The sequence below is a fragment of the Phacochoerus africanus genome, chromosome 8 (genome assembly GCF_016906955.1).
Source record: "Phacochoerus africanus isolate WHEZ1 chromosome 8, ROS_Pafr_v1, whole genome shotgun sequence".
In the NCBI taxonomy this organism is placed as follows: domain Eukaryota; kingdom Metazoa; phylum Chordata; class Mammalia; order Artiodactyla; family Suidae; genus Phacochoerus; species Phacochoerus africanus.
The window spans coordinates 72,861,615-72,888,077 of record NC_062551.1 but is presented as its reverse complement, the minus strand read 5'-3'; the positions used below and the strand labels follow the sequence as shown (position 1 = coordinate 72,888,077).

At 46.7% G+C, this 26,463-nt stretch overlaps 1 protein-coding gene across 8 annotated transcripts in view; it reads right to left on the bottom strand.

Annotated features, from left to right (window-relative positions):
* Positions 1 to 26,463, bottom strand: part of PRDM2 (PR/SET domain 2) — a 120,832-nt gene that overhangs the window by 26,226 nt on the left and 68,143 nt on the right. For 5 of the 8 annotated variants that reach the window (XM_047791931.1, XM_047791926.1, XM_047791928.1 and 2 more), the window contains 2 exons: positions 16,782 to 16,892; positions 7,618 to 12,004 (listed from right to left, as the gene is read on the bottom strand). The exons of 1 other annotated variant lie outside the window; for it this stretch is intronic. In XM_047791931.1, coding sequence (XP_047647887.1) covers positions 7,618 to 12,004; positions 16,782 to 16,892 — 4,498 coding nt within the window. Of the gene's footprint in view, positions 1 to 2,653; positions 4,281 to 7,617; positions 12,005 to 16,781; positions 16,893 to 20,636; positions 20,695 to 26,463 lie in introns of those variants that run through there. 2 more of the 8 variants (XM_047791930.1, XM_047791927.1) reach the window with 2 other exon arrangements.

Below are 26,463 nucleotides of genomic sequence, written 5' to 3'. Positions count from 1 at the left end.
TATTATTATAATGTGCTTAATTTCTATTAAACAGAGGTTTGCTGACTAATCAGACTCATCTTAAGGCCAACTGGACCTGAAACATCCACGATGGGGATAGAATAATGTCCCACAGTCAAAGAGGTGAAACTAGGAGTTCCTGTCATGGCGCAGTGGTTAACGCATCTGACTAGGAACCACGAGGTGGTGGGTTCGATCCCTGGCCTTGCTCAGTGGGTGAAGGATCCAGCATTGCCATGGGCTGTGGTGTAGGTTGCAGATGCAGCTTGGATCCTGCTTTGCTGCGCCTGTGGTGTAGGCCAGCAGCTACATCTCCGATGAGACCCCTAGCCTGGGAACCTCCATATGCCATGGGAGCGGCCTAAGGAAATGGCAAAAAGACCAAAAAAAAAAGAGGTGAAACTAAATGTGTTTCCAGAGGCAGCCCCCTACTAATCACAGTCCCACTGCATCAGGGACACCTGAGGCTCGAATGAGACCACTTGTACTTTAGCAATTAAGAACCACCCACATTTTGGAGTTCCCATTGTGGCTCAGCAGTTAACCTAACTAGCATCCAAGAAGATGTGGGTTTGATCCCTGGCCTCGATCAGTGGGTTAGGGGTTCCAGTGTTGCCGTGAGCTGTTGTGTAGGTAGCAGACAAGGCTCAAACCCCACCTGGTTGACCATGGGGTTAAGTCTGAGAACCACCTGTGCCCTAAAAGGTGAGGCTGCCACTTGATCATACCCAAGAGGCTCCTCAAACACACACCCTCAGTAATGCTTTACCAAGACATTCAAGGAGAGGCCAGACCCCAAAGTACCAGCACCAGCAGCACCACAGCAGGGCTGGTGCCACCAGGGGAAGAGGAGGCCGTGAGCTGTTAGGTATCCAAAAATAATGATAATAATAATAGAAATGGCAAGCCCTTAACCACAAGCCGGGTCTTTGGGCTACTCTAAGTTTGGCCTTTATAACAGACTCACCCTTTTTCTCACTCACCTGTACTCTAATGGACTTTCAAGGCAAAGTGTTCCTTTAATTTTTTTTAATGCATTTAAGTCCATCTGCTCAAAGTCAGGTTTGATATCAAATCAAAATCCACAGAAATAAAATAGCAAATGCATTAAGTAAGCTGTAATTTTAGGAGTCGCTTTAACACAAGCACTGAAAGCCAGCAGTTATCTAGGTATCTGCTCTCAAATATTAAGCATCTTCTTTCTTAACCACCTATATAGTCTTTGGAGAACTGTGACAAAGTGAGGGAGGTTTTAAAAATGAAGGGAAAAGGCACCACGCAATTCTAAGCATCACAAAGGGGGGGGGGGATTTTTGTCCACTTATGTCACCTAAGCACCTAGAACACAGCCTCATTTACAAAAGGTGCTGATAAAGAAATGTGATTCTGTAAAATCACTTTTTTGCTGGAAAGTACTTATCCAAATTAAAAGAGCCAGCCTAGAGAGGAATCTGTAATCAGAAGCAATGCAAGATGCTTCAAAACAGCTGCAAGGACCTAAGGCTTTAGTTATTAGCTTTTAAGTTTTTCACAATGTCTTAACTCCCAAAGAGTAAAAGCAACCAAACTGGGCAGCTTGTCCCTGGTGAGAGGGAGGGAGTCGGGCGCCTTCTTGGGAACGGAGTGCTGCCATGAGAACCAGCGACGACACCCTCACCCTGGGTTCCCCCGCCCCAGAGCAAGTCCACGCCCAGAAGCAATGGCCTCCTGCTAGAAGGAAACTCAGAAGACCAGCTGGCCCATTCCCTACTTATGGCAGACCGGGAACTCACACCCGCCAGGCAAAACGCTTGCCCAAGCAAGGCTCAGCCCCCAAGGAGGGGACAGAGAAGGTGCTTGTTGGGTGTCAGTTCCCTGCCAGCCTGGAGGGACAGCAGATGGGCCCAGGCGGAAACCCACCCTCCTCTCCCAGAGCAGCGCGCGTTCTAGCTCACGAACTCCGGCACCTCACCAGGTGCTGTGCGTGCTCAGTGCCCAGTTTCTAGAGCATCTACACAGCTGATGCCAAGAGCTGCCTCGCACCTCCGCCTCTGCCCCACTCACGCCCCCTCCTTGGTGGGGTTCTCTAAGGTAGGAAGGACGCCAGGAGCCACAAGTGTGAGCACCCTGCCAAGGCACGAGGAAGGCTGAGCCAACCTTCGGCTTCACCGCCTTTCCCTGAGCAGGAACGAGACAGATAAAAAGCATGAGGACAAGTGCTACCGCGTTAGGACTTTACGAAACTGTTCATTTCGGCCATTTTTAATCTTTTTTTTTTTTTAAAAAAAAATAACAATTCCATATCAACCTAGCACAAATGTTACAGCTTCTTTGTTTCACTCTTCAGGGATCCATAAAAATAACAGAGTGAACTGTTAGCAAGCACAGAGAATGCCAAGACCCCATGTGTGGAATTATTTCAGTCTTACCAAGGTAGGTTCTGTGTGTTTCTTTACCGACTGACCGACCGACAGTATCCTGACGGTTCAGAAGCGTCATGAATTAGGAAATATCCAATCAATGCCGGATACAAACAAGGGAGAAGAGGGCGGGGGTGGGGGGGGGTGCAAATGCACTTTAAAGATGCAGCCTGTGGACACCCCACCTACACACACCCTCACATCTCCCCCTTAACTGCTCCCAAGGATGTACAAAATGCAGTCCTTTCACAAGCTTTTAGAAAGTTTTTTTTATTGGTTACAACGATATAAAATGCATCCTCTGAATTCCCCCTAGTCATTAAATGCTTGCTAGCAACAGCATAAGAAAACTTTCTGTACATCTGACAAGCTCGCTCAAGTGATTTATTTCATGCTGGAAGGGGAAAAAATAGCACACAGCACTCTTAACTTGTCTGTCTACAATTAACCTCTTTTCCTCTCTCTCAAGTCTACATTGGTTAAAATCAACGGACAACCCCTTTTGTATGTCAATTTGTAAATTTTAATGTTTTCATTAGAATAGTCTTTTATATCACTCTCCGACAAGAAACAATAAAATAACTAACAGCAAACTTCAATACAGGAACACTCTCCAGATTAACAGCTCAAACAAGAATGTAAAATGTAAATCACATATAATACAATTGAAGCGTCCAAAACAATTTAAATAATTTTAAATATTTTATTTTTAAATGGCTACAAATGCTTTTTATACAATATTTCAACATAAAGTCCCCATAACAGAAATGTAACAAAATGGGAATGATAGTGAAAAGGTTAAAGTGGCACAAATTCACCAAACAAGTATTAAACTACAAATTTTAAGAGGTAGATTACTTTTAGAGTTGAGAACCAAAAAAAAAAAAAAAAACAACAACAGCAACAAAAAAGAAAAACACACCACGACATGAATAAAACCTAGCCATTTTCCACTGACTCAGTCATTACTTAGGGGAAGGCATATAATGCATGGAGAAATTAAACTTATATACTCAGGAATAGGCCAATTTGCTTTTTTTTTTAAATCTCTATTAGAGACGGAGGTGTAAAACCTGCTATGTAGATCCCTTTCCACTTACGTGTAGAGAAACACCTACACGGGCCTGTGATACATGCCGGGCACTGATGTACTGCTGCCACCTCCGATAAGATAGCAGTTAGAAATTAGTGCCAGATAATAACCTGAGAGGATCATGTCCATTTGGATATATAAACATGACACTGGAAGAGGCATTAGAAAAAGTCCATACCCAATCTGGTTTCCTCTCCATTATGCTGGCAATCTGCTTGGGATAAAACAACAACAAACAAGAACAACAACAGCAAAAAAAAAAAAAAAAAAAAAAAGGCTAAGAAAGAAGCTAAATGCCTCTCTCAGTCTATAAATTCATTTAAAGGAACAGCATCAAGAGCAGGTGTGTGACCAAAACATTTTAAAATGAGTGCATCAGAATGTGTCATCCCTGAAAAGCTACACCCACTTACTGATAAAACAGAGAACTTGCTTTGCAAGGTCAGGTTCAAATCTCTGCTTTCTCTGCCACGTGTCAAACACCAGGGCCACGCTCATGTCTGAGTTCCCGGTCCCAGGACCACCATCTTACAGTGCCCTCCTCTGTGTATCTCATCACCTGGGAGCCCAAGCACCCATGCCGGGCGCCGACTCTGACCAGGGTAACAAGGGGCCTGTGCTGGCAATCAGTTGTGTGATAGCATTTTGGGGTCAGCTTCACCTGGTCTTGCAAGCTTGGTAGATTTCATGTCCTTTGCCGTAGTGCTTATCCTAAGTTGAGCATGCATTATCTTTATTTAGTCAATTAAGGTGTGCTTTGTTTTGGGGGGCTTTTCTACAGGAAGTTCCTAGAAAATAAGAAAACTGAAGATAAATGACAACATAACACAACCTTATATGAATCGACCATGTTAAAGAAAAGGTGGGCAGACCACGGACAAGTGTCAAGACAGGGGCAGGATGACGGAAAGTGTCAGAAACGTGGGCGTGCCACTCAAAAGAGACACAGATGTCTCTCTGGAGCGGTGTGGCAGGGATGGTAGGTAAGAAATCTGAATTATTTGATGTTTTTAATCAATTACAGGAAATGGGGGAAATTTGGTCTAGAATTTCATTTTGCTTTCTCCGTCACTTCTTTAATACACTGCAATGGGAACACAGTATCAAAAAAAAGTGGCTCTAAAAGCAGCATTAAAGAATGTAATTCTTGAGATTTATAAAGATCAAAGATGTGTTAGAAGGGAGCAGAAAATGTACCTCTGTCCTTGCCCTTTCGTCTCACAGTCCATGGATATGAGCCCTCAGCAACAGCTCTAAATGCAGTCAGTCCCACCGCTGAGCCTCACGTGAGCTCTGACCCGACCCAACCCGACCTGGAAGGAGAGCCCACCTGCCAGCAAGCACACTGGATTAAGAGCTGGTAACAGAAGAATCGGGAGATGGTGGTATATGCCTGGTGTCCTCTGCAGCTCTGTCTTAAAACAGGATTTGGAGCACATGTCTTTTTCACAACCTGATCTGGCCTAATGGCCTGTGCTCCAGGAAATGACCAAATGGCAAATTCTGCTGAATCCTCAGTGTTGAATGGAAAACTGACTTCGTTCACAAGGCTGACTGCAAGCAAATACTTGAAAATCTGTGGAATCCTAAATTGGCATTTGAACGTAAAATGCCTGAGTGTTGAGGACGAGCCCTTAATCACAGTTATGACAAAACACACAGGAAAGGGTGTGCTGCCAGTTCCGGGGTTAAGTCCTCGACTATGCAACGGAGTAAGGACAGTGAAATCACTGAAAGCAGGGTGAGAGCGGGTATTTCCAAACGTGCCATGAAATCGTCCCTGAATAAAATTTACAAGCAGAAATGTACTGAGAAGGGAAGAAGACTCTAGTTAAGACAACTTTTTGCCTGTGTGGTACAACACTACGGGCTGAGGACGAGGCCTCCGCCAAGAGCCCCGGGCTGACACTGATGGACTGCCACATCCCCCAGGCCTGCGCCCGGGGTCCTCGCTTCATACCCAGCTCACTACAAGGTACTGAGAGGACCACAGCTCTCTGAAGAAACGCTCACTCTTCTGCCCAGATAGTCAAAGCATGATGTCCCACCAAACGTCCATTGTGTAATTCCTAAAAATACTTCCCAAGTTTATGGTCACCGTGTAAGTGGACCCCCATGAAAAACACACGTCCTTCAGCTGTGTCCACAGCCCAGTTCCAGTGACTCCCACAGAGTGAGGACAGCCACTGGGGAAGCCTGCTGCTACCACCTACAGTCATGATACTATCAATGTCTTCTTAGCTGATTCTTCCCTGCTTCCCTTTAGGCCCAGTTTCATTCCTGCAACGCTGACTTTCAACCAAAGCAAAATAATCAAAACTAACTGGAGCAAAGAGCAGACACACAACGTTATCAGGCACTTCGGTCCTTTGCAGTCTTAATGGTTCTTCAAAAGCAGAGGATGAACTTCACGAATCTAGTTACTCAAGGGGCTCTGCTTTATAACACTTTAATTTTTTTCCCATTAACTTTACCCTTGAACTGTACAAATGGGATCCAGTACAAAATAAATGATTCTTCCATAAAATAGTGGAGACAACAGGAAATATATACAGTACATTCTAAAGCATCAACCACCTGGGTATGTTTCTTAGTACAGTCTGTGAAAATGATGGCATGGTTTGGGTTCTTTAACCTTGAAAAGGACGGTTCAAGAATGTCCTGTGGCTGTGGAACTTCCAGGACACAGACTGAGAACAAAGAGGTACACGGTCAAGCTGCTACAGGCGGGCAGTCGGGACAGCTGATAGACAGGTGCTCATGTCCACTAGTGCTGTGCACGTGTGCGCCCGGGCCAGAGGCCAGGTGCTGAGCAAGATCTACACCAACCGACTGTTTAGCCCTTTTAGGAAGCAGCTTTGAAAAAATCTACTGTCAGCCCTTGGCTACATACTGATCTTCTCTCCCTCTTCAGCCACGACCTAACGGCCAGCACCAAGGACTCCACCTCAGCGACTCTGCAGTGATCACAGCACCGGTGAGTCTCGTGACCTCTCCCGACGGCAGTGTCCCTGTTCCCGCACCCCACCCCCGGGGTAACCACATCTGTTTGCTTAAAACACTGAAGAATGCTGAGACGCTGAAAGTTACAGCTGAGAAAGCCTAGAGGCACGCAGCTCGCTCTAAAAGGACCAGATTTAAACGCTCTGCAGCAGTTCCGGCTGACGATGAGTAGGTTCCCCTGAGATGGACCCGCGGTCCTCCTTCCCAAGAGTGCACGCCACTCACATCTGAGTAACTTATGAAGTCTGAGGGGTCAATGTAACAAATTTAACTAAGAACAGTTCTAAGCAAGGAAAACAGGGACGAAACAGTGAAATCCCCCAGATCTAGGATGAGCTCTGATGTCGCCAGTGGGGAAACAAAGGCACTGACACGTGGGACGACCTGCCCTGGGTCCCCATCCGAGCCTGAAAGCACCACAAGGGCCTGGCCTCGGCACACATGCTCTCCCGCTCCTCCTCTCCATGGGAAGCGGGCTGTTAGTCACCTTATGCCCGGAAACACCAGGAGTTGGGGGGGGGGGAGACATACGGCATTTGAAAAGGAATAGGGTGCTATGTTTTGATTTATTTTAACTAAGAGGCAAGTTTTTTAAATTAAAACAATAAAAGCAGTCTCAGTTGCAAGAACTTAACCACAGAAATACTAAGCAAGACTGTCATGTGGCTGGATCGAACTCCAGGATCCATCTGAACATAAGAAGTGAGCTACGATCAGGAAATAATATAGGTGACACTGGGATACCACCCAAAATAAAGAGGCAGCTTGCGGGAATTTCACCTTTGCCTAACAGGGTACTTCTGGGGAGCTTTTCGTGGTTTCAAACTCAATTCATAATGGGCCCCGTTTAAAGAAATGGTACCACTTTGTGAGCCCCCACGTCTGAAATCAAAGCTGTGTGTGTCCAGCGCTACAGTGGCCAAAGCATGACCCTCCTTCATGTCTGTCTACACCTTAAGCAACAGCTATTTCCTTTAAATGCTTGTGTCAAAATAGTGCAGGAACAAGAAAAAACAAAAACAAAAAAAGAGCCATTGGGCAAGGAGAGTGTTTTCTTGCAACCATCTCCCCCCACCCCTGGCTCTTGAGCTCTGAATCCTCTGGCCTTGGAGACAGGCTTACCTCAAGTCCTTCAGCTCCTGCTTGCCCCCGCTGTCCTCCCTCCTGCTCTCGCTGGGGTCCGCAGCGGCTGCCAGCTGCAGGCTGCGGGTGATCGGCCCACCGCTCCGTTCTCTAGATTTGACATTGAACCGGTCTGTTCTTTTCTTACTAGCCAGGGCCGACTTGCTCTGTAGGACAGCCCGGCTTTTCTGTGCCCTCACGTGCAGGCTCCGAGACGTCTTGCCCGAGAGCTGGGCGGCGTGGTTCTTGGCTGCAGCTTTGGGTTTCTTGGCCTCGCTGTGAGTCACTTTGGCCATTCGGATGGGGCTTGAGTTCCTTAAAGATGAGCTTGGTTTTTTGGACTTAACCGAAGCTGCGAACTTAACATTCTGCTTGGACCTGAAGGACGAGGCAGGCGGCGGGAGCGACGTGGGGCCCGAGCTGCGGGCTCTGGTCTTGCCCAGGGGCGCCTGCACGCTCTGCATTTTAATCTCCGCATCCGCGGTCCTTCGGCGGTGGCTGCTGCTGCTGCTGCTTTTGTCACTACCCACAGGGGACGGATGCCCACCTTTCTTGGATGAATGGGAAACTTTTTTTTTGGAAGGGGAAAGAGGCTTTTTGGGACAGCTGAAGGCGGCGTGCTTGTTCAGGCTGCCGATGTACGTGAACTCTCGGCTGCAGTACGGGCAGATGTGCGAGGCGGCCTCGGGGGCATGTTTTAGGTCGGCCTTCTGCTTGGCAGATTTGTTTTTTTGAAGGATTGCTTTCTGGACAAGCTGGTTTTTTTTCTTCAACGCATTTAATTTGAGCTTATTCGAGGACATCTTGCTGAGCTCGACGCTGAAGTTCAGCCTTTTGGGCTGCCCCATGCGTCTGAAGGCATTCTTCCCGGCGTTGTCCAAAACCACCACGCCGTTTTTGGGCTGCACGGTCTGCTTCAACGGGACGGGGTTCTTCTTGGGGGTGTACCTCTTCTTGTCGCTAGCGGAAGCACACGCCAGGATGTGTTTGTGCAGCTCGGGCATGTTGTCCACACCCTTCCCACACTTGGTGCAGCGGATGGCGGTGGTAAACGTCTGCGGGATGTTGTGTGTCGTGAAATTTGTGGCCGTCACGCCAATGCCCAGGGGGCTGCGGTGATGGTACTGAAATGGAGGCGGTTTAAAGCTCGGGTAATGCTGATTGAGACCCAATCGGACATCCGGATCTTTTGTCTTTATTCCAGAAGCCATTATTTTTATGGTCGTGTAAAGCTCTTCGGAAGAATCGTTCAACTCCTCTTCTTCCTTAGATGTTTCCAAAGGATCTTCCGGCAAACCCTGCATGTGCTCCGCACGTGCCTTGCTGGGATCTGTAAAGTTCTGGGGCCTCAGGGTGCCACTTTCAAACTCGTGGTGTGTGCACGCCTCATCTGGGTGGAGGTCGCGCTGGTGCTGCTGCAAATTGCACAAAAAAGCAAATTCTTTTTTACAAACCGAACACACAAAGATATTCCCCACTCCATGAAGCAAAAAGCGATGTTCTGACAAATCAGTTTTAGCCTTAAAGAGTTGCACACAAAATTCACATTTGAAGGGCCATTCTTCAGCATGAACGGATAAATGTTTGGTTAGATCTTTAATGGAAAGAAAAGGCGATTCACAGACGTTGCAGACAAAGTTTTTGTTGAATGTCTCCTGAACGACAGCCCGCTCCGCGGCAGCCTGGGCTTCTTCCCTGGCTTTCAGATCCTCGTTCTCTAACTCCTCCTGCTTGAAAGAGATCATGGGGAGAGAGGCTTCCAGGTTATCCCCCGAGGACACCACAGAGGAGACTGCGGAGAGAGGAGGCGGTGAGGGGGAGGAGGAGGACGACGACGAAGAGAAGGAAGATGAGGAGGAGGAGGAGGACGAAGAGAGGGTCGGAGGCCCAGGTGAAGCAGCAGACGGAAGGGGCTCCACGGAAGGAATGGGAGACGGCGAGGGAGACACCGTCGGGGACAGAATCGGAAGCGGGGACTGGGCGGTGGCATTCGAGAGAGGAGAAGGACAGGCATGAGGGGATGTCCCAGAGGAGGCGGCTGGAAGAGGGAGAGTAGGAAGCAGGGGAGGGGGTGGCGTAGCCACGGTTAACACAGGAGGACAGGGTGGAGGGGAAGAGGGATTGGTTGGGGTTAAGAGAGGCGGCAGCTGCCCAGAAGAAAGGGAAGACGTCTGCGGGGCAGGTGACCGAGGAGAAACCTCAGGAGGAGACTCAGCAGCCGGGGCAGATAAACCAGAGTCAGGACCAAGGAGGTCAGGATCCGGATGGGGATCTGGGGGTTTACAAGGACTGGGGCTCCTGGTCACATCCGGAGCATTTTCTACAGGTAAATCGACGCCGTTGTATTCATTGAGAAGAACCTTCTGCAGCATGCAAGTGGTTGGCTTCTTTTTCTTTGCGGCATTGCAGGCTGGCTGCACCAAGTGATTCTCTTTGAACTCCTTGCCTTCGGAGTCACTGCAAGGCTTTTTATGCACGCTGAGATCCAACACAGACTCCCACTGGACCGGCGTCTTGCCCATACCCTCAGCCTTCTGTTTTACACCGCTCGATAAATCCAGCGGCTGCTGGTTGCACACATTGCTAAAGGAAGAACTAGCTGCCCACTCTTTAGGTACTTTATAGTCATCAAAGCCTGGCGGGCTCCCAGTTTCCCTCTCGTCTCTCCCAGACAAACTCCAGGCTGGGGAGTTGCTATGACTTTCCAATTTGGGCTTTTTGGAACTTAGAACTGCCTCCGTCCACGTGGCTTTCCCGTCGCCTGGCTTTCCGAAGTCTCGGAGGGCAGGACTGTGCTGGGGAGAGCTGGGCGGAGAGCTGGTCCGCCTCTTAAACCTGCTCGAGGTCACAGGCAGCATCGAGGCAGGAGCGGACACGCAAACAGGACCCAACTTGGGTATCTCAGCGGCTGAAATCCCTGCGGGGGGAGTTAGTTTCTCCTGGGTTTGAAGAAGCTGTTTGAGCTTCGATGACAAATATACGCTTTTCTCTTTGTGGAAGGACACGGCCTCTGTCGTCGCTATGCTGAGGGGCAGGCTCAAGGAGCAGGAGGCAGCTACGGGCTCGGACTCGGCTTCAGCTTTGATCTTGGGTAACACGGGAGGACTAGTGGTTCTGCGCTTCTTGGACTCACTGTTTGTGCTGCTGGAAGGCTCCTTAGGAAGATCGTCTGTGACGGGGGCCTGTGTGGTCTTTATGTTTTGAGTAATTTCCACGGTAACGGGCGCGAGCAGACAGTTTATGCCGTACACGTCTGCGGGGCCGGATTCCATCTCAATGACGTCACAGTTACTCGTGCTGCTGCTGGTGGGAATCTTGCCGTCGATGTAGTAATTGAGGTTTTCGGAGATGTTGCTGGAGATGTCCATGATGTACACGTCGTCCGCCTCCCCCTCCTCCTCCGGCTCCGTGCTGGGCACGTAGACGCTCTGGGCAGGGGGTGCCTGCCCAGCCGGGGGCCGAGGCTCCTCCAGGAGGCCGCCTTTCCGCCGCACGCCCTTGGGGATGAGATGGCGCTCGTGCACTCGTCGCTGGTGCCGCCGCATGTTGGTGTGAGTCCCAAAAACCTTCTTACAGTATTTGCATGGATGCAGCTCTTTGACGTCCCCGTTCTCTTCTGCAACAGAGGAACGGACCGTTTCTTGCGAGGCTTTCTCCGAATGCAAGGCCAGACAGTCTTGCCCAAGCGCGGGAGGAGGCACGTCCTCCCTGGGGGCGGCCGCGTCCCCGGGCGCCGGGCCGTCAGCGGGGTCCTCGGGCTGCGGCGGTGTCAGGCTGGGTTTCCGCTTCAGCCCCGCCTCGTGGCGCCGCTCGTGCCGCCTCCTGTTGATCTGCGTGCCGAAGGCCTTGCCGCAGTACTTGCACTTGAAGGCGTGGTTGACGGTGGACAGGTGGATGTGCGTGTGCCGCTCCAGCCCCTGTTTGGTGGTGAACTTCCTCTCGCAGTGCTGACATGGAAACAGGAACGTTTCAAACACGTCGCCGTTGGCCTCCTCTTTAGCTCTGGGAACAGTGCTAACAGGGGTTACCTCTGGGGAGGCCTCGGGAGTTTCCTTCAAAAGCGCTTTTGGTTCTTCTAATAAATCCTCTGGCTTCTCTTCACACCGTATCTCAGGCTCCTTTGGGGAACTTTCATTTGGCACGTCAGCTACTGTGTCCCCCTCATCTTCCAGCTCCTCCTCTTCCTCCTCTTCCTCCTCCTCCTCCTCCTCCACATCATTGGCCTCACAACGTGCGGCTTCCAGCTCCGCTTCTGGTCCAGTCTGGGGCTCGCAGGCAGGGGCAGGGACCCCGCGCTCTGGAAGCACATCCTGACTCCCAGCCTCCTGCGGGATGGCCGGCTGCTCAACTGCAGAGGCTGAAGGCTTCTCGTCTTCGTCTTGGGGGCCTGGAAAGCACAGGGAGGCAGAGGCACAGGAGTGAGGGCAAACACTAGCCACTCTGCGATCAAACTGCACTATTTGAGTTATTCCTCTGATCACATAAACCGTGCCAGAGAGACTGCGACCACAGACAACTCCGCGCTCTCATTTATAAAGTTATACTGGATATAAATCCATTTCATTCCTTCAACAAATGTTTACAGAGCACCTGTTGTATATCAGGAACTTGGTGGGCAGTGAGGGTACAGTGTGAACAACAAATGCCCACAAGGAGCTTCCCTGTTCACTCACACACAGAAATCCTACTGCTGAAAACTGTGCTGGAGGAGCTAATCCCGAAACTCAGAGACGAGTCGTGAATTTCAATTTTCCGTGATTCCAAACTAAACAAGGAAGCTGTAGACATCTTACCAGATGAGAGTCTGAGCGGTCTGTCTGGAATGGATTCTCTCTCTTTCCTGACTAAAACTATATATGAAGCTAGAACATTTTCCACAATCAGAGGTTTTTTTTAAGTAAAAAGAGTTTCAGAGATGATCTCTTCCAAGCCTGATCAAATTCATCGAGGACTAAGGAGTACCTCAGAGAAGGAAAAAGGAATCCCAAGTCACCTCTGAGTCTCCATGCCCAGGAGAGACCCACTCTGACCGGACCCGAGGTTAAGTGGTCGGGAAGGCTCACCAGCAAGGTGACAGGTGAGCAGAGACCCAAAGGAAATGAGTCCTGCACAAACCTGGGGGAGGAAACGGCAGGTGCATAAGCTGAGTCAAGGGCCTGCTAGACGTGTTCAAGGAATGGCCAGGAAGTTGGAGGGGCCAGGGAGGTGGGGCAGGGAGGAGAGGAGGAGGTAACATCAGCCCATACAGAACCTTGCAGGCTGCTGACCTCTTCTCTGAGTCAAACAGGGAGCTAGCAGAAAGTTCTAACAGAGAAATATGACTGCCTGGAATGTTAGAGGATCACTCCAGCTGCTATGTTATGAGGAAGGCAGAAAACTGTAGGTGGACAAGGGTGGAGGCAAGAGCCTCCATATCCTCCAGAAGGGCAGAGGGGAGGGCGAGGGTGGCAAGGGAGGAGGCGGGAGCGGTCAGCCTCTGGACACATCTTGGAGATGAAGCTGACAAGACGTGCTTGCTGGTGATGGGGGGGGGGGTGTTATAGGGGTCAAGAAAGTGTCACAGCAACTGCAGTTATTCTGTTCACTGAACTGTATTAGACTGGGGGGAAGTCTTGAGTGTGTCTGTGTGCACGGGGGGGGGGACGACTAGAATTTACTTTGAATGTGCTGAAGTCTGAGGTACCTGATAGATATCCCAGTAAAGACATTAGCTAGACAGATACCCCGGTAAGGACATTAGGTAGTTCCACAAAGAGGCTAAGCCTAGAAAGTGCCAATTCCTCAGAATGGCCATGGCGCCTGGAGCTGGGCCTGGACGAGGTACCTGGAGAGTGAACACAGATAGAGAGGGTGGTGACTGTGTCCCCAGATGACTGCAGTACCCAGAGGCCAGAGGCATAGCCAGGGAGGTATCTGCCAGCCAAGAGGGTGCTGGCCCTTACCTACAGAGGGAGTGATCAGCTGTGTCCAGAACTGCTGATGGGCCAGGTAAAGTGGAACTAAGAACTGAACGTTCATTTGCCAAGGAGGAGGTGTGGTGATCGTGACAACAGCATGAGTGGAGCACTGGGGACAAATGCCTCATGGAATTCAGAAGAGAACAGGAGGAGGAAGGGGAGGCAGGGAGAGGAGAAGCAACTCTTTCAAGTGCAACTGTAAAGGAAGCAGAGAAATGGGGAGGGGCCAGAAGGAAACGGGGACGGCCAGGGCCTCTGGGACAGGAGATGCTGATGCGGATGGTCCACGATGCTGCCTTCTCTGCAATGCCACCTAAGCCTCTGCTCGACGCCACCCCTTTTACTGTAGACACCAAAGAGTTAAAGAAGGTCCTGCAGAAGGAGGAGGGCCGCTCCCACCTCTCTGGGTTCTATGAACTGGCTCCTCCCCTATTCGCCAGACAAACATTTACCACCTGTCTCTCAGCACCAGGTGAAAAAGGCCATCAAGCGCCTTATCCTCAGAGAGCCCGCCCCACTCTTTAACAGGAGCCAAGCAGGCAGGAAGCAGTGCCATCAGGAATTCGTGGTTAAGCTTGGGGAAGGACGTGCTGCTACAGAAGCACCTAGGAGGATTTCCCAGTGGCCTGGTTTATCAGGGAAGGCTCTTCAGAGAAAGCACTAAGCAGGTGGAACCTGAAGGCCAAGGACAGAAGAGGAAAATCAAACACGCAGCACACTATAAATGAGTCTGGACTTGGCTGGGGGCCATGGGGAGCCATTAAGATATTCTCAAGCAGGTGAGTGTCATCCGGGAGGTGTGGCTGTAACACCTCTAAGGGACTGGGAAGAGGCAGAAAACCAGTACTGACACGGTGGCATGAGAAGGGAGATGCTGTCTACACTGAGAGATGGAAATGGGAAGATGCAGAAGAGGCAGGAAAAACAAAGGCGCCAGACCACTGAGACACAGGAGTCCTGTCAATAACTCGATGACTGCCTGGACAGAGGGGGCACGGAGGGGTTTAAAAGGCCAACCCTTCCAAGCGCTGCCCACGCAAGGCACAGATAACAAGCTCAATGACTGAGCCCTAGTCCTGCTGTTTCCCGGGACTGGCAGTCTTCTTTTTATCCACCTACTCCCATCACCACTCGCAAAGAGGTTTCTGCCTCTAAACAGACACTGGCCTTCTCTCCTCCAAACACATTTCTTAAATTCCACGAGGTTTCCACAAACTAGGAAACCAGTCATTTGACGGTGGTAAAGTACTTCAAATTAGGAGCTAACTCCTTTTCAGATACATTTTCAACAAAGACCTAGCATACTGCTGAAAAAGTCAAAGTGAAAGTAACAATTCTAAGCCTCAAAAATTCCTTTATAGAGTTCATTTTTAGCCAAAATCCATGACTTCTTTGAATGGAAAAAAAGTTCTATCACTGGTAAACAGTCCCAGATTTAAAACCGTCCAGACTAATACACACCCAAATGTGTCCACATATCTGATGAGGTCTGGTGAGTTTTCAACTTAAAGGAAGGTGTGCAAAACACTAAGGAGGAGACTAGACCGTGTGCTCAGTACACAGACCACTTTCTGAAGACCAAACAGAACGTTCAGGAGAAGCTGACCTCCACACTGCACAGAACCAGCACTGACCAGCCGTTCCATAAACAGGTAAATATCAAGAATCTTTTTTCAGAGGGCCTGATGTTGTATCAGGAAAAAAGAACTCTTCTGAAGTACTGAAGGGGAGAGGAAACTGTTGAAATTTTTTTTTTTTTTAATTCTGCCACAAAAGGTAGTAAGGTACTCTAATATTTTCGTTGTTGTTATTCAAACAAACGTCTTAGCAAACCTGCCATCAGCAGGCTTAGAACTTAGTTTCTCAGGGCTCTGGGAAATAGATTTGTCTATTCTTGCCATGTAAGATGCCACAGAACATTACAATCCTTTATGCACAACTCTTTTTTTTTGTCTTTTGTCTTTCTAGGGCTGCACTCATAGCATATGGAGGTTCTAATCGGAGCTACAGCTGCCGGCCTACACCAGAGCCACAGTAACTAGGGATCCGAGCTGCATCTGTGACCTACACCACAGCTCCCAGCAACACCGGGATCCTTAACCCACTGAACGAGGCCAGGGATCAAACCTGCAACCTCATGGTTCCTACTTGGATTCATTTCTGCTGCCCCACGATGGGAACTCCATGAACGACTCTGAGCAAGCTCTGATCTCTGCCAACTTTGCTACATAACAAATTAAGACACACCCCTCACATCTACTGGCAAGAGTCTCCATACAGTGATCAGTCGCCATGGGCATAGGGCAACTTGCCTTCAACCCATGTCTCTGGACATTGTAGAGGGCCCAGACTAAATTCTCGGAAGGGGCTAGAAAGCAGAAAATTTTGTGGGAAACACAAAGAAATAAAATAGGAATTTAAATTCTAGCAAAAACCAGAAGCACTTTTCATTCTAATATATAAGATCAAAGGTATCTTGATATTATTGGGGAAACTTAACTGAAGTACAAAACATACCTCCAGGGTATACATGAAAAGTGCCCAGCAAGGTAAGATGCTTACCAAGGAAGTACCCTGCTGCGCCCACCACCCGGACCAGCGCTGGACCAGTATCAGCCCCAGAAGTCTCCTCATGCTCCTGCCGGTCTGGCTTCTAGCACCACAGACTGGCTTCCAAGGTTTGGAGTTTTACAAGTTATTTCTAAATGCAATCATACAGTAGGTTCCATTTTATTTTAACCAGGGAATAACCTCATTTTATTTTATCTATTTATTTATTTTTGGTCTTTTTGCCATTTCTTGGGCTGTTCCCGTGGCACACAGAGGTTCCCAGACTAGGGGTTGAATCGGAGCTGGAGCCACCAGCCTAAACCAGAGCCACAGCAACTCGGGATCCAAGCTGTGTCTGCAATGCTGGATCCTTAACCCACTGAGCAAGGCCAGGGACTGAACCCGCAACCTCATGGTTCCTAGTTGGATTCGTTAACCACTGAGCCACGACGGAAACTCCCGAAATAACCTCATTTTAAACAAGGAAAGTCTTCAGTAACTGTTTGAAGGGGAGGTGGGATAAATGTGGGCAGCCTTTTTGCTATTTAACCCTTTAGGGTTTTGAGGTGATTCTAAGAAGAGCATTCCAAGAGATACAAAGTGACAGCACCCGGCAACATATGCCCCACTCACTCAGGTCCAACGCCCAAAACCTACCTTCCGCAGAATCTCTCATATTTGCAGAGCTGGAATCTGGCTCACTTGTCTTCAGTTGTGTATCTTCGGTTTTGTTTGCTTTGTTTTTATTCTCTTGGGATTTTTTCTTCCCTGAAATACAGTATTTATTTATTTGTTTGTTTATTCATTTAGTCACTCACTAGTATCCTGAATCCTTGAAGGAGACAATGGCTAATCTAAACATAGTAAACTGTGTATTTCTAGGCAATTATTATCTCAGATTCCTGAAGAAAGAAACTGATGATGAACATGAATGCTTTTAAGTCATGTCAAAGCAAAAGAAATTCATAAATCCTGTATTTTTGAGAATCTTGGGCAATAGTTCCCCTTACAGCTGTAAGAGCTATCAAACTTATAATGCATTTGAGAAAAGTTAACAATAATGAAATCCAAGGAAAATTACATAACAGCACTAAATTTCAATATCACACACTAGGAAGTGGCAAAAGTCTAGTTATTTATAAGAAGCACATTAGAGAAAAACAACATGTTAAAACTTGAGGCCCTTTGAAAAAATGATTATAAAAGGCACCTACACATCCACTAACCATATCTTAGTTAAAATATGATTATCCAGACTTGCCAAACTAAAACAGAAGCATATCAAATACAGGAGCAGTTCTGAATAATTCCTGTCAGCTGGCATGAGGGGTCCGGGGGACCTGACTCTGGGGCCAGTACCATTTAATATTCCATTAACAATTCGGAGAACGCAAGTCAGGAAACACTAACTGCATTCCTGGTGATAACACAGTTCACAAGATTAAAACGCAACACATTTCTGATAAGCTGGAACAAGGAACTCAAGTCACCAAGATACTCACAGATAATTCTCTACAGAAATACTAATACTAAAGGTTTGGAAATTCAGTCTCTTTAAGATTTAATCAGAATTTGTCATCTTTTCCCAGGTAGCTTTTGTTTTTCAGTTTTTACTCATCTTCCCCAAACCTTTCTCTTTCTGCAATGCTCTCCCAGTCATCAGCTCAAGAGCTCTAGGAGCTGTCCTGTCTCCTTCAGGACAAGCCTCTTAATTCCTTATCTCTGACTTGATAAAATGACAAACTAGAAACCAGTCATAGCTGTTGGAAAATGGTATTCTCCACAGCAGAGGATCATTACAGGGGCGTATATAATTAAGTAAAATACAGACAACAGATGAAAATGAGGTCAGAGACATAAAATCATCACGGCAAAGATCATAATGATTAAAAATAGAAACATCAATTACAATACAAAGCAAGCATTAATGCTAAAAAAAAAAAAAAACCTAGATTTTGATAACTAAGGGATTCAACAAGAAAAAAAAGTATAAAGTACTTAATAATCGGCCATGTGTTAGTCTTAAAAGTATAAAATACTTAATAATCAGCCATTTGTTAGTCTTAAAATATCACTTTAAATCCCTAATTCTTCAGCCTGTATAAAAAAAAAAAAAAGACTATATAAAACCTTCACTCTAATTCATGGAAACACACCCATCTGTTCGTTTCTAAAGGCAGCTAACATGGAACCCAGGACATGGGCCTACACTTCCCTGGAATCAGACTGCAGAGAGACGGCCAATCTGCCTCCCCAGGTGGACGGGTTACAACCCGAGCCCCTCCGTAAGGGGCAAGGACATGGACGAACCCTTCCATACTCTAGGAAGTGACCTCCTCTTTTTCAAGCTTCCTCCCTTTGTCCACTGAACAGCACTTAGCCTAAATCTGAGGATGACAGAGCCTCTTGAGAAATGCAGCTGTTTTTAAGGTAATCTGGACTCAACCAGTTTTCTTATCCTCATTATGACACTTGCCTGGCCCTGTCTGTGATGCCTGGCCCTATCAGACCACTGGTGGCGAACAATGCAGAGATAAATGACTACCTCTACTGCTGCAGTTCATGTCTGATGAGGTTCACAGAAAGGGCTCCCAGGGCCCTCAAGTGCTTGACTCAGAGTTATCTGCAGAAAGGTCTCCCCTGGATCAAAACCCCAAAATTGTTATGAAACATCAATACCACCTTATGCATGCCAAGCAGGGCTGAGAATACGACCCCTTTCTCACTAACCTCTTACTTGCTACTCTGTGCAGATGGGAACTTCTGAAATAAACAAAAAGAGAGGTCTAAACCTCTTACGTATTAACTTTACATACGTTTCTTTTTTAAAGAAACACAGAACAATCCCTTGCAAAAACAATTCAAACATTTTCCTGAAACCTAGCAAGCGCGCTATGAAACTAGCAGCAGCAGACTGTACAAAAAAGAGGGTGGCCTATATGTAAACAGAGTGTTAAATAAGTAAAATTTCTAGATTTACACAAAGCAAAGCACCACTTTTAACTTCTGACCATTCATTAACATATACTAAGAAGAATGAAATCACATAACTAAAAGGTAAAAGTGACAGTTTAAGTTTTAATCCCTGCAAAAAGAGTATTAGAACACTCCGCTGATAGTGAACGTCACACGTCTCCCACTGGGACTCTCCACACCTAGTGAATGAGCGGTGCCATCCTACACCCCTTCCCAAAGGTCCTCTTTAAAAACCAGGGCCAGGAAATCCCGACGCCCCGTGAAGAGAAGCCACCTGCGGTAGGGACACGTGCATTCTACTCAAGGGGCGAAGAGGAGGTCCCCCCACAGGCTGCTACAGGCCACCAGGGCGTCTCACCCGCAGCACAAGTGACTTTCGGGGCCAAGTACCCTCTGCTGTGGAGCTGCCTGATCACAAGAGGACACTGAGCAGCTCACCTGACCTGCACCCACTAGGTGCCAACAGCAGGCCCCTCCTTCTAGCTGTGACAACAAAGTCTCCAGAGGCGGCCGGAGGGCTCACGGAAAAGGAGGAGGGGGTGTCTCTCGGGGCTAATCCAATACAGTAGCAGTCACCAAAGACACCGGGACTCCACGGCCTATATACATACTTAAAATTTTAAAGGACTTGAATAACACTAACAAACCAATTCTAAAAAGTAAGAAGTGAAGCAATTAGACTTGATTCCTAAGTGCCGGTGGTGAACACTGACAGACTGTTTATGACAGAAATGACTTAGGAGTCCAATCATCACACTCACTCACGGAACTGAAACTACCTGATACATGAAATGATTTTCTCAGTCTTTATCAGAACCCTCTAATGCTCAAGTTACTTTCCATTAGGACTGCAGACTAGAGGTGAAGGAGCCACTGAAATCACCTGTCCTACCTGCTACTTTGTGAGAGAAACTGCAGACCAGGGTCCCAGGGAAACCACCAGTCTATGACAGGAGAGCAGTTAGAGCTGGAGTAGCCTGACTCACTTAGGTCTGCTCAGTGTCACCCACAAAGCAATCGACTGACTTGTAATAACAGCAGCTGGACCTTGCTGCATTTCCTGGCTTCTGTTCTGTATGTAATCAAATTAAAAGAAAAAAACAGGAGTTCCCGTCCTGACGCAGTGGTTAACGAATCCGACTAGGAACCATGAGGTTGCGGGTTTGGTCCCTGCCCCTGCTCAGTGGGTTAACGATCCGGCGTTGCTGTGAGCTGTGGTGTAGGTCGCAGACGCGGCTCGGATCCTGCGTTGCTGTGGCTCTGGTGTAGGCCAGTGGCTACAGCTCCGATTAGACCCCTAGCCTGGGAACCTCCATATGCCGTGGGAGCGGCCCAAAGAAATAGCAAAAAAAAAAAAAAAAAAAAAAAAGAAAGAAAAAAAAGAAAAAAACAAAAACCACTTATAACCAAAAACAACCTGTAAGGACTGTCACAAAGGCAGGGGGACGTGTTAGTTTCTGGCTGTGGGCAGGAGGCGCCTGGAAAACCGGTCCGGCAGAGCCGCTGGGAGCCTGGTAAGTACACGTGTGCACTTACCATCAGGTTCCTGAAGGGTCCTACACAGAGGCTCTGCCAGCTGCATGCTCCGCTTGGTCTAAACAAGAAAGACACAGGAATGAAACACAAGCAACGTGAAATGGAGACGATGACAAAGAACAGAATGAAGGACAGGACAAGACTTGACCCACAGAAGGGAAAGAAACACACAGATAGGAAGAAAAGTGAATGACACAGAGGAAAACAGCAGTCATCCGCTGCATCGGGCTTCTCCCCAACCCCAGCAAGCTAATCACCTTTTGTGTTCTTAGTTGGGGACAGGATGTGGTATACTTACTCTCAGGCCTATCCCATGTCCCTGCCTTAGAACTGCAGCCCTGACCCCTTGAGCACCACTCTGCTACAAGACCTGAAAGTCCCAATCCACGCCTCTCATATATATATATATATATGAGAGGCGTGGATATATATATATATATATATATATATATATATAAAATTTATTTATTTTAGGGCCACACTCACAGCATATGGAAGTTCCCAGGCTCAGGGTTGAATCAGAGCTGTAGGTAGCTCTTGGCGTATACCACCATCACAGCAACGCCAGATCTGAGCCACATCTGCAACCTACACGACAGCTCACGGCAACGCCAGACCCTTAACCCACTGAGCGAGGACAGGGGTCGAACCCGAAACCTCATGGTTCCTAGTCGGGTTTGTTACCACGGAGCCATGACAGGAACTCCCATGACTCTCATTTTACAAAGACACCCAAGGACCAGAGAGTAAAGTCACCTGCCTGATGTCAGACAACTAAATCGTCTCTGGAGTCAGAATTCAACCTGTGGGTGACAGGACCAAGAGTGCTCTACAACATTTAGTTAAGACCAAAAATGGCATCATAAGAATATCCTATTCTTTACAAAACACTTTATATCCATTATTTCACTCAGTTTCAAGGGCGAATGAAAGTCAAGTGATAGAAAGACTTCCACTACATTTACAGAGAAAGAACAATCAAATTGCAATGCAATTTTTTTTCCATTTCCATTTTCTCTTATGCCGGAAACAAGTTTCAGTCAACAGCACAGAACACCAATCTGTATATGTTAAATAATAACAATAAAACTGGATTTTCTAGGGAAATAGCTTCAATACAGAGAAATCTGACAGCGGCAATGACTACATTTTAAAGACAACGTGTAGCATGATAGCGCTGGTGCCTGCAATGCAAGTTGCAAAAAACCAAAACCGCCTAAAGCATCACATGAATAATTTAAGTTCTGGACTATGTTCTCTTCTGATGAACTAGACAGACACTAGGAAATTCTAAAGAATAATATTTCAGTTTAAAATGTTCAGCCATCAGAGAGAATGCAACATTCTAGAAGGCTTGCTCAAGTTACATTAAAAATTCATCACAACAGTGAAGGCTCATGCATTTGGTGATTTAAATGAATTAAATTTAGAACCATATGTAATTCTACGTGTGCTGCCTGCCTTCTTGCTGGGGAGCTACCCAACTCTGAAGCATAAAACCAGAATTCAGGCTCTGGGCAAAGAAGCAGGTCCATCCCATCTTTGTTTGGGGAGTTCACCATCTTACTCAGGTACACGGATGGTTCCAAACTGGGCAAGACTCCGCCTGTGAGGGTTCCACATTCATACCGTGAATGGTCATTAAGGAAAAGGGCTGCCCTGAACAGCAGCCAAGACTCACACACACACACCCCCACACACCCCCACACCCCTACCAAGGGGGGTGTGCCTGCTGCCTCCAGGGCCTCTCTCCTGCAGCCCGCAGCCCTGCGACTGAACTTCACCCTCTCCAGGCTACTGGGGCTCCACTTGGACAGTTACCTTTGATTGTGAAAGTAAAGAACCCAAAATTTCCTTATTTGCCCCCAAGTCTCTCACTGGCACTTGACAGTTTGATAGGCTTTTACATCTTAAAATTCTTCTCCCAAGCCTTAGATACGACTTAGAATGTCCTCCTCCTGTGCACATTCTATTGCAAAACCTTTCTCTCCTTCCTGCCCTGAAATGAGAGGGTTCCTCCTGGGAAATGTGGAGACCGGAAGCATCTTGCACACAAGGCCGAAGAAAGGCTTCAACAAAGTATCTAACCAAGTGGAGAATACAGGTCTTAGAGAACAGAACAGATCTGGAATAATGGAATTAATGGTCTATATTCAAAGGTGAGAGAGAGAAAAGCCCTACAATTTGGAGCAGAAGGAGCCCTGAAGGTGGTTTAACCAAGTTTCCCAAATACACTTCTCTGAGCTCTAGCTCATCACAGAATTGCCCAAAATCTCACAGCAAGTTTGTAAATCCAGGACTTTTTTTATTCCCATCCAATTCACTACCCCAGCCACTGTGCTTTAACAGCCTTGTTAGTGACACTGCGGGTTCCAGGTTCACCCTTAAGAAAGAATTAACAGTGCCATCTGTACTTCAGGGAAGTTTCAGAAAATCATAATGAACAGACAAAGTCATGATACATTTTCTTGAATTTCTGAAAGGCAAGGGAGTAGTTTCCATGACAGCAGGCTCAAAAGAGGATGAAAAGCTTAAAGGGGAAAAGGCATAAAGTTTATGTTAAATGACTTCTTTGTAGGATTAAAAAAAGCCCTACACAAACAAGATTTATAACAGATCAGGTAGTAAGGACAGGGAACCAACGGATCATAGCAGAACTGTTAGCTTCAAGAATGGCCAAAAAAGTGCTGTGTGTGAGCTGCCAAAAGGTGGTCAGGGTTAGGCCTCAGCACTGTTTTCTATCTGGCAGTGGTTTAACATTCTGCAGCGGGTGTGATGAGCAGAGAGAAGAGAAGCTGTAAACAGACGTATAAAATCAGGCTTTCCACAAGAAATTAACAGTCCATTTCGACATCCTTCATGTATGCTTTAAAAAAAAAGAGAGAGAGAGAGAGAAGATATTGAGTTGGCTACCCTGGAGATCATCAAAAGGAACTGGCCAGCCCATCAGGAAACCTGTGGCAGCAGGACTAATGTGAGAGACTGTGACCAGAAAGGCCTCCTTGTGTAAAGGTCAAGGGTGTTACACACGCAGGAATGATCCGAAGTGGATGTAACAACTGGCCACGGAGAGATCACTAGGTAAACAAGCCACTTGGGGCCTTAGCTGCATCGGTCCATGGGGTTTCAAAGAGAGAAACCTGAAGCAGAAAGATGCTGCAACAGTTGGTTCTTATGAAAGTGATATGCTATACATTTTCTATAGGTTTCATCTACATAGAAAATAACTTTGAAGTGTACCTGGTAGTAATAAAAATTCTGTTAAGCTCCTAGGGCATAATTTCAAATCTTTTCCTGTAGCTGAACTCCTCACCAAGAGCTGTCTGTAATCCTGGAGGCAAATTAAAAAATAAAACCTCTCTGGTTTTAAGTTGCTCATGGTATTAAAACAAGACTCTAGGCTTTGCTTCAACAGAAACAATGGAACAAAGTTCTGGATTTTTCAGTGCTGCAGATCCCAGTATAAATTCCTGGAATGCTTGCATCCCTGGTGTGGCAAGCGCCTTTGCCGCTGCCTGCCTGCGAGGCTCTGGCTCCCCAGCTTTTCCTCTTGCAAATGTCAGGCTGATGAGAAGAAGAGCCAAGATCACATCTGAAGGGTGCCTTTCTCCTTTTTTTTTTTTTTTAAAAAAAAGGTATTTAGCAGCTTTGACCGGGTAATTCTAAAGACTAGAAATGGTTCCCCAAATAAAATTTTAGTAAATTCAAATTACGAAAGCTTTACATTTCCTTACACTCTTGGGAACCTCAGAAAGTCTTGTGGCATAAACAAAATGGTGTTAGAGACTAATTAAACACTTCTGAAACTTAAACAAGCTGCTAGCCTGTTCTGTTTTACAATTAAATTAATTTCTTGGGTTTTTCTCAGGGGTTTTCAGTAGCCTTTATTTTATAGGGAAAAATATATATATATCTGAAGTCTGAAAACTTTATATATAAAGACTGAGTTGGTAACTGCAAAGTAAAGACCTTAATTCAAGTTCAGGTGTTGGTCCCCTGTGGCCAAACAAGCCAGGCCTGGGAGCTGTGGAGGGAGGCAGTGTGTTACAAGCACCTGGCAACCTTAAAACAGAGGCAATGGCCACACCCTTGAGAACTGGTTAGTCTCAGCTAAAAGGAAAGTCTTTTTTCCCCTCTCAAAGCCTATGGTAAATGTTACAATACTGTATCCTGATGAATTATAAAATTTAGCTTAAAAATATTTTCGGGAAGTAAAATCTAGATGTAAATCGGAGTCAACACACAAAAATTCATTCTTTACATTTCTACACAGAAATGCTCACAGGAGCAGTGGTCAAGCCATACCCCTAATGAATAAAATCAGGCTACAATTTAGCCAAAGACGTAAACCAAGAGGATCTGCATTCAGACGTGGCAGGTGGCTCCCAGTGATGAGATTAGTGAGAGGGTTTGATACTTGCTTCTCCATGGGTTTGTATTTTCTAATTTTTCTAGATGAACATTTGGTTACATGATGTTTAAAAAAAAAAAAAACCTACAAAAAACAAAATTAATGAGACAACGGAAAATGTTTCATTTGGTTCAGATTAACATATGCAATTTTAATTTTACATCAGAACAATCTGGAATAGGCTCAACTTTCTACTTTGCATGCACAGCAAAAGGTAATGCTCAAGTGTTTCTCTTTTCCATCCTATAACTGTACACCCCCAAAATGCACTGTCCCCAGAAACACCAAATTCACAACAGAGATACAGTTACGAAGATTCAAAAGGGATTTAAAATACATTTGACCCTTGAACAACTGGAGTTCTGAGAGCTGACCCCTCACAAAGCTGGAAATTTGTGTAAAACTTTTATTTTTATTTTTTTTAGGGCTGCACCTGCAGCATATGGAGGTTCCCAGGCTAAGGGCTGAATCGGAGTTACGGCTGCCAGTCTACACCACAACCACAGCAACGCTAGATTCGAGCTCCATCTGCGGCGTATACCACAGCTCATGGCAACGCGAGATCCTTAACGCACTGAGCAAGGCCAAGGATCAAACCCCAGCCTCATGGGTATTAGTCGAGTTCATTTCCACTGAGCCCCAATGGTAAAACTTTTAGAGTTAGCCAGCCATATACATGGTTCCTCCGTATCTGTGTTTCTGCATCCTCAGATCATTTAATACTGTACTATTCACTACTGAAAAAAACCCCACATGCAAGTGGAACAGTGTTGTTCAAAGATCAACTGTATAACGGACGTTTAGTAGCCCAAACTGCTTAAGCATTCAAGTTACACCCTCAGCCTTTTTGCACAGATCCTTCAGCTCTTATTTCTATGCATCACATTACTTCAAACCAAGAACTGATTTGTCTCCTCCCTTTTGAACAGCCGCACACGACCTATTCTTTTTGTTTCAGTGCACGTGGTTATCATACCCATGATTATTTAAATCAAAAACCTAGTTGAAACAATCATGTTGTATGCCTCCCAGGTACTGGCTGAGGGTCAATGCCTTAGCAGTCACCTGTGATAATCCTAAATCTTGCTCACTAGCTTTTATTTTACTTCTTCTAAAATGTCAAAATTAGGCAACAGCATTTGAACATGACACACTTTGGTAGAGGTTTTAAGAAATTCGTTTATGAAAACAAAAGAATTTACAGATACTCAACTACCTAATCACCAGGATCTGCCAAGAAACGGGACACTTCCACTGCAGTGTAATTTGTAAGGCTCTCATCACTACTACTAAATGAGCTCACTCCTTTCTGCTGAAGACCTCAGCTGTCTTCCTGCTCCTTCTGCCTGCAGATATGCCTCTGTCAGAGCTTACAAACTGAGGCTGCTCTGCTCCATCAGAAAAACACTTGGAGCT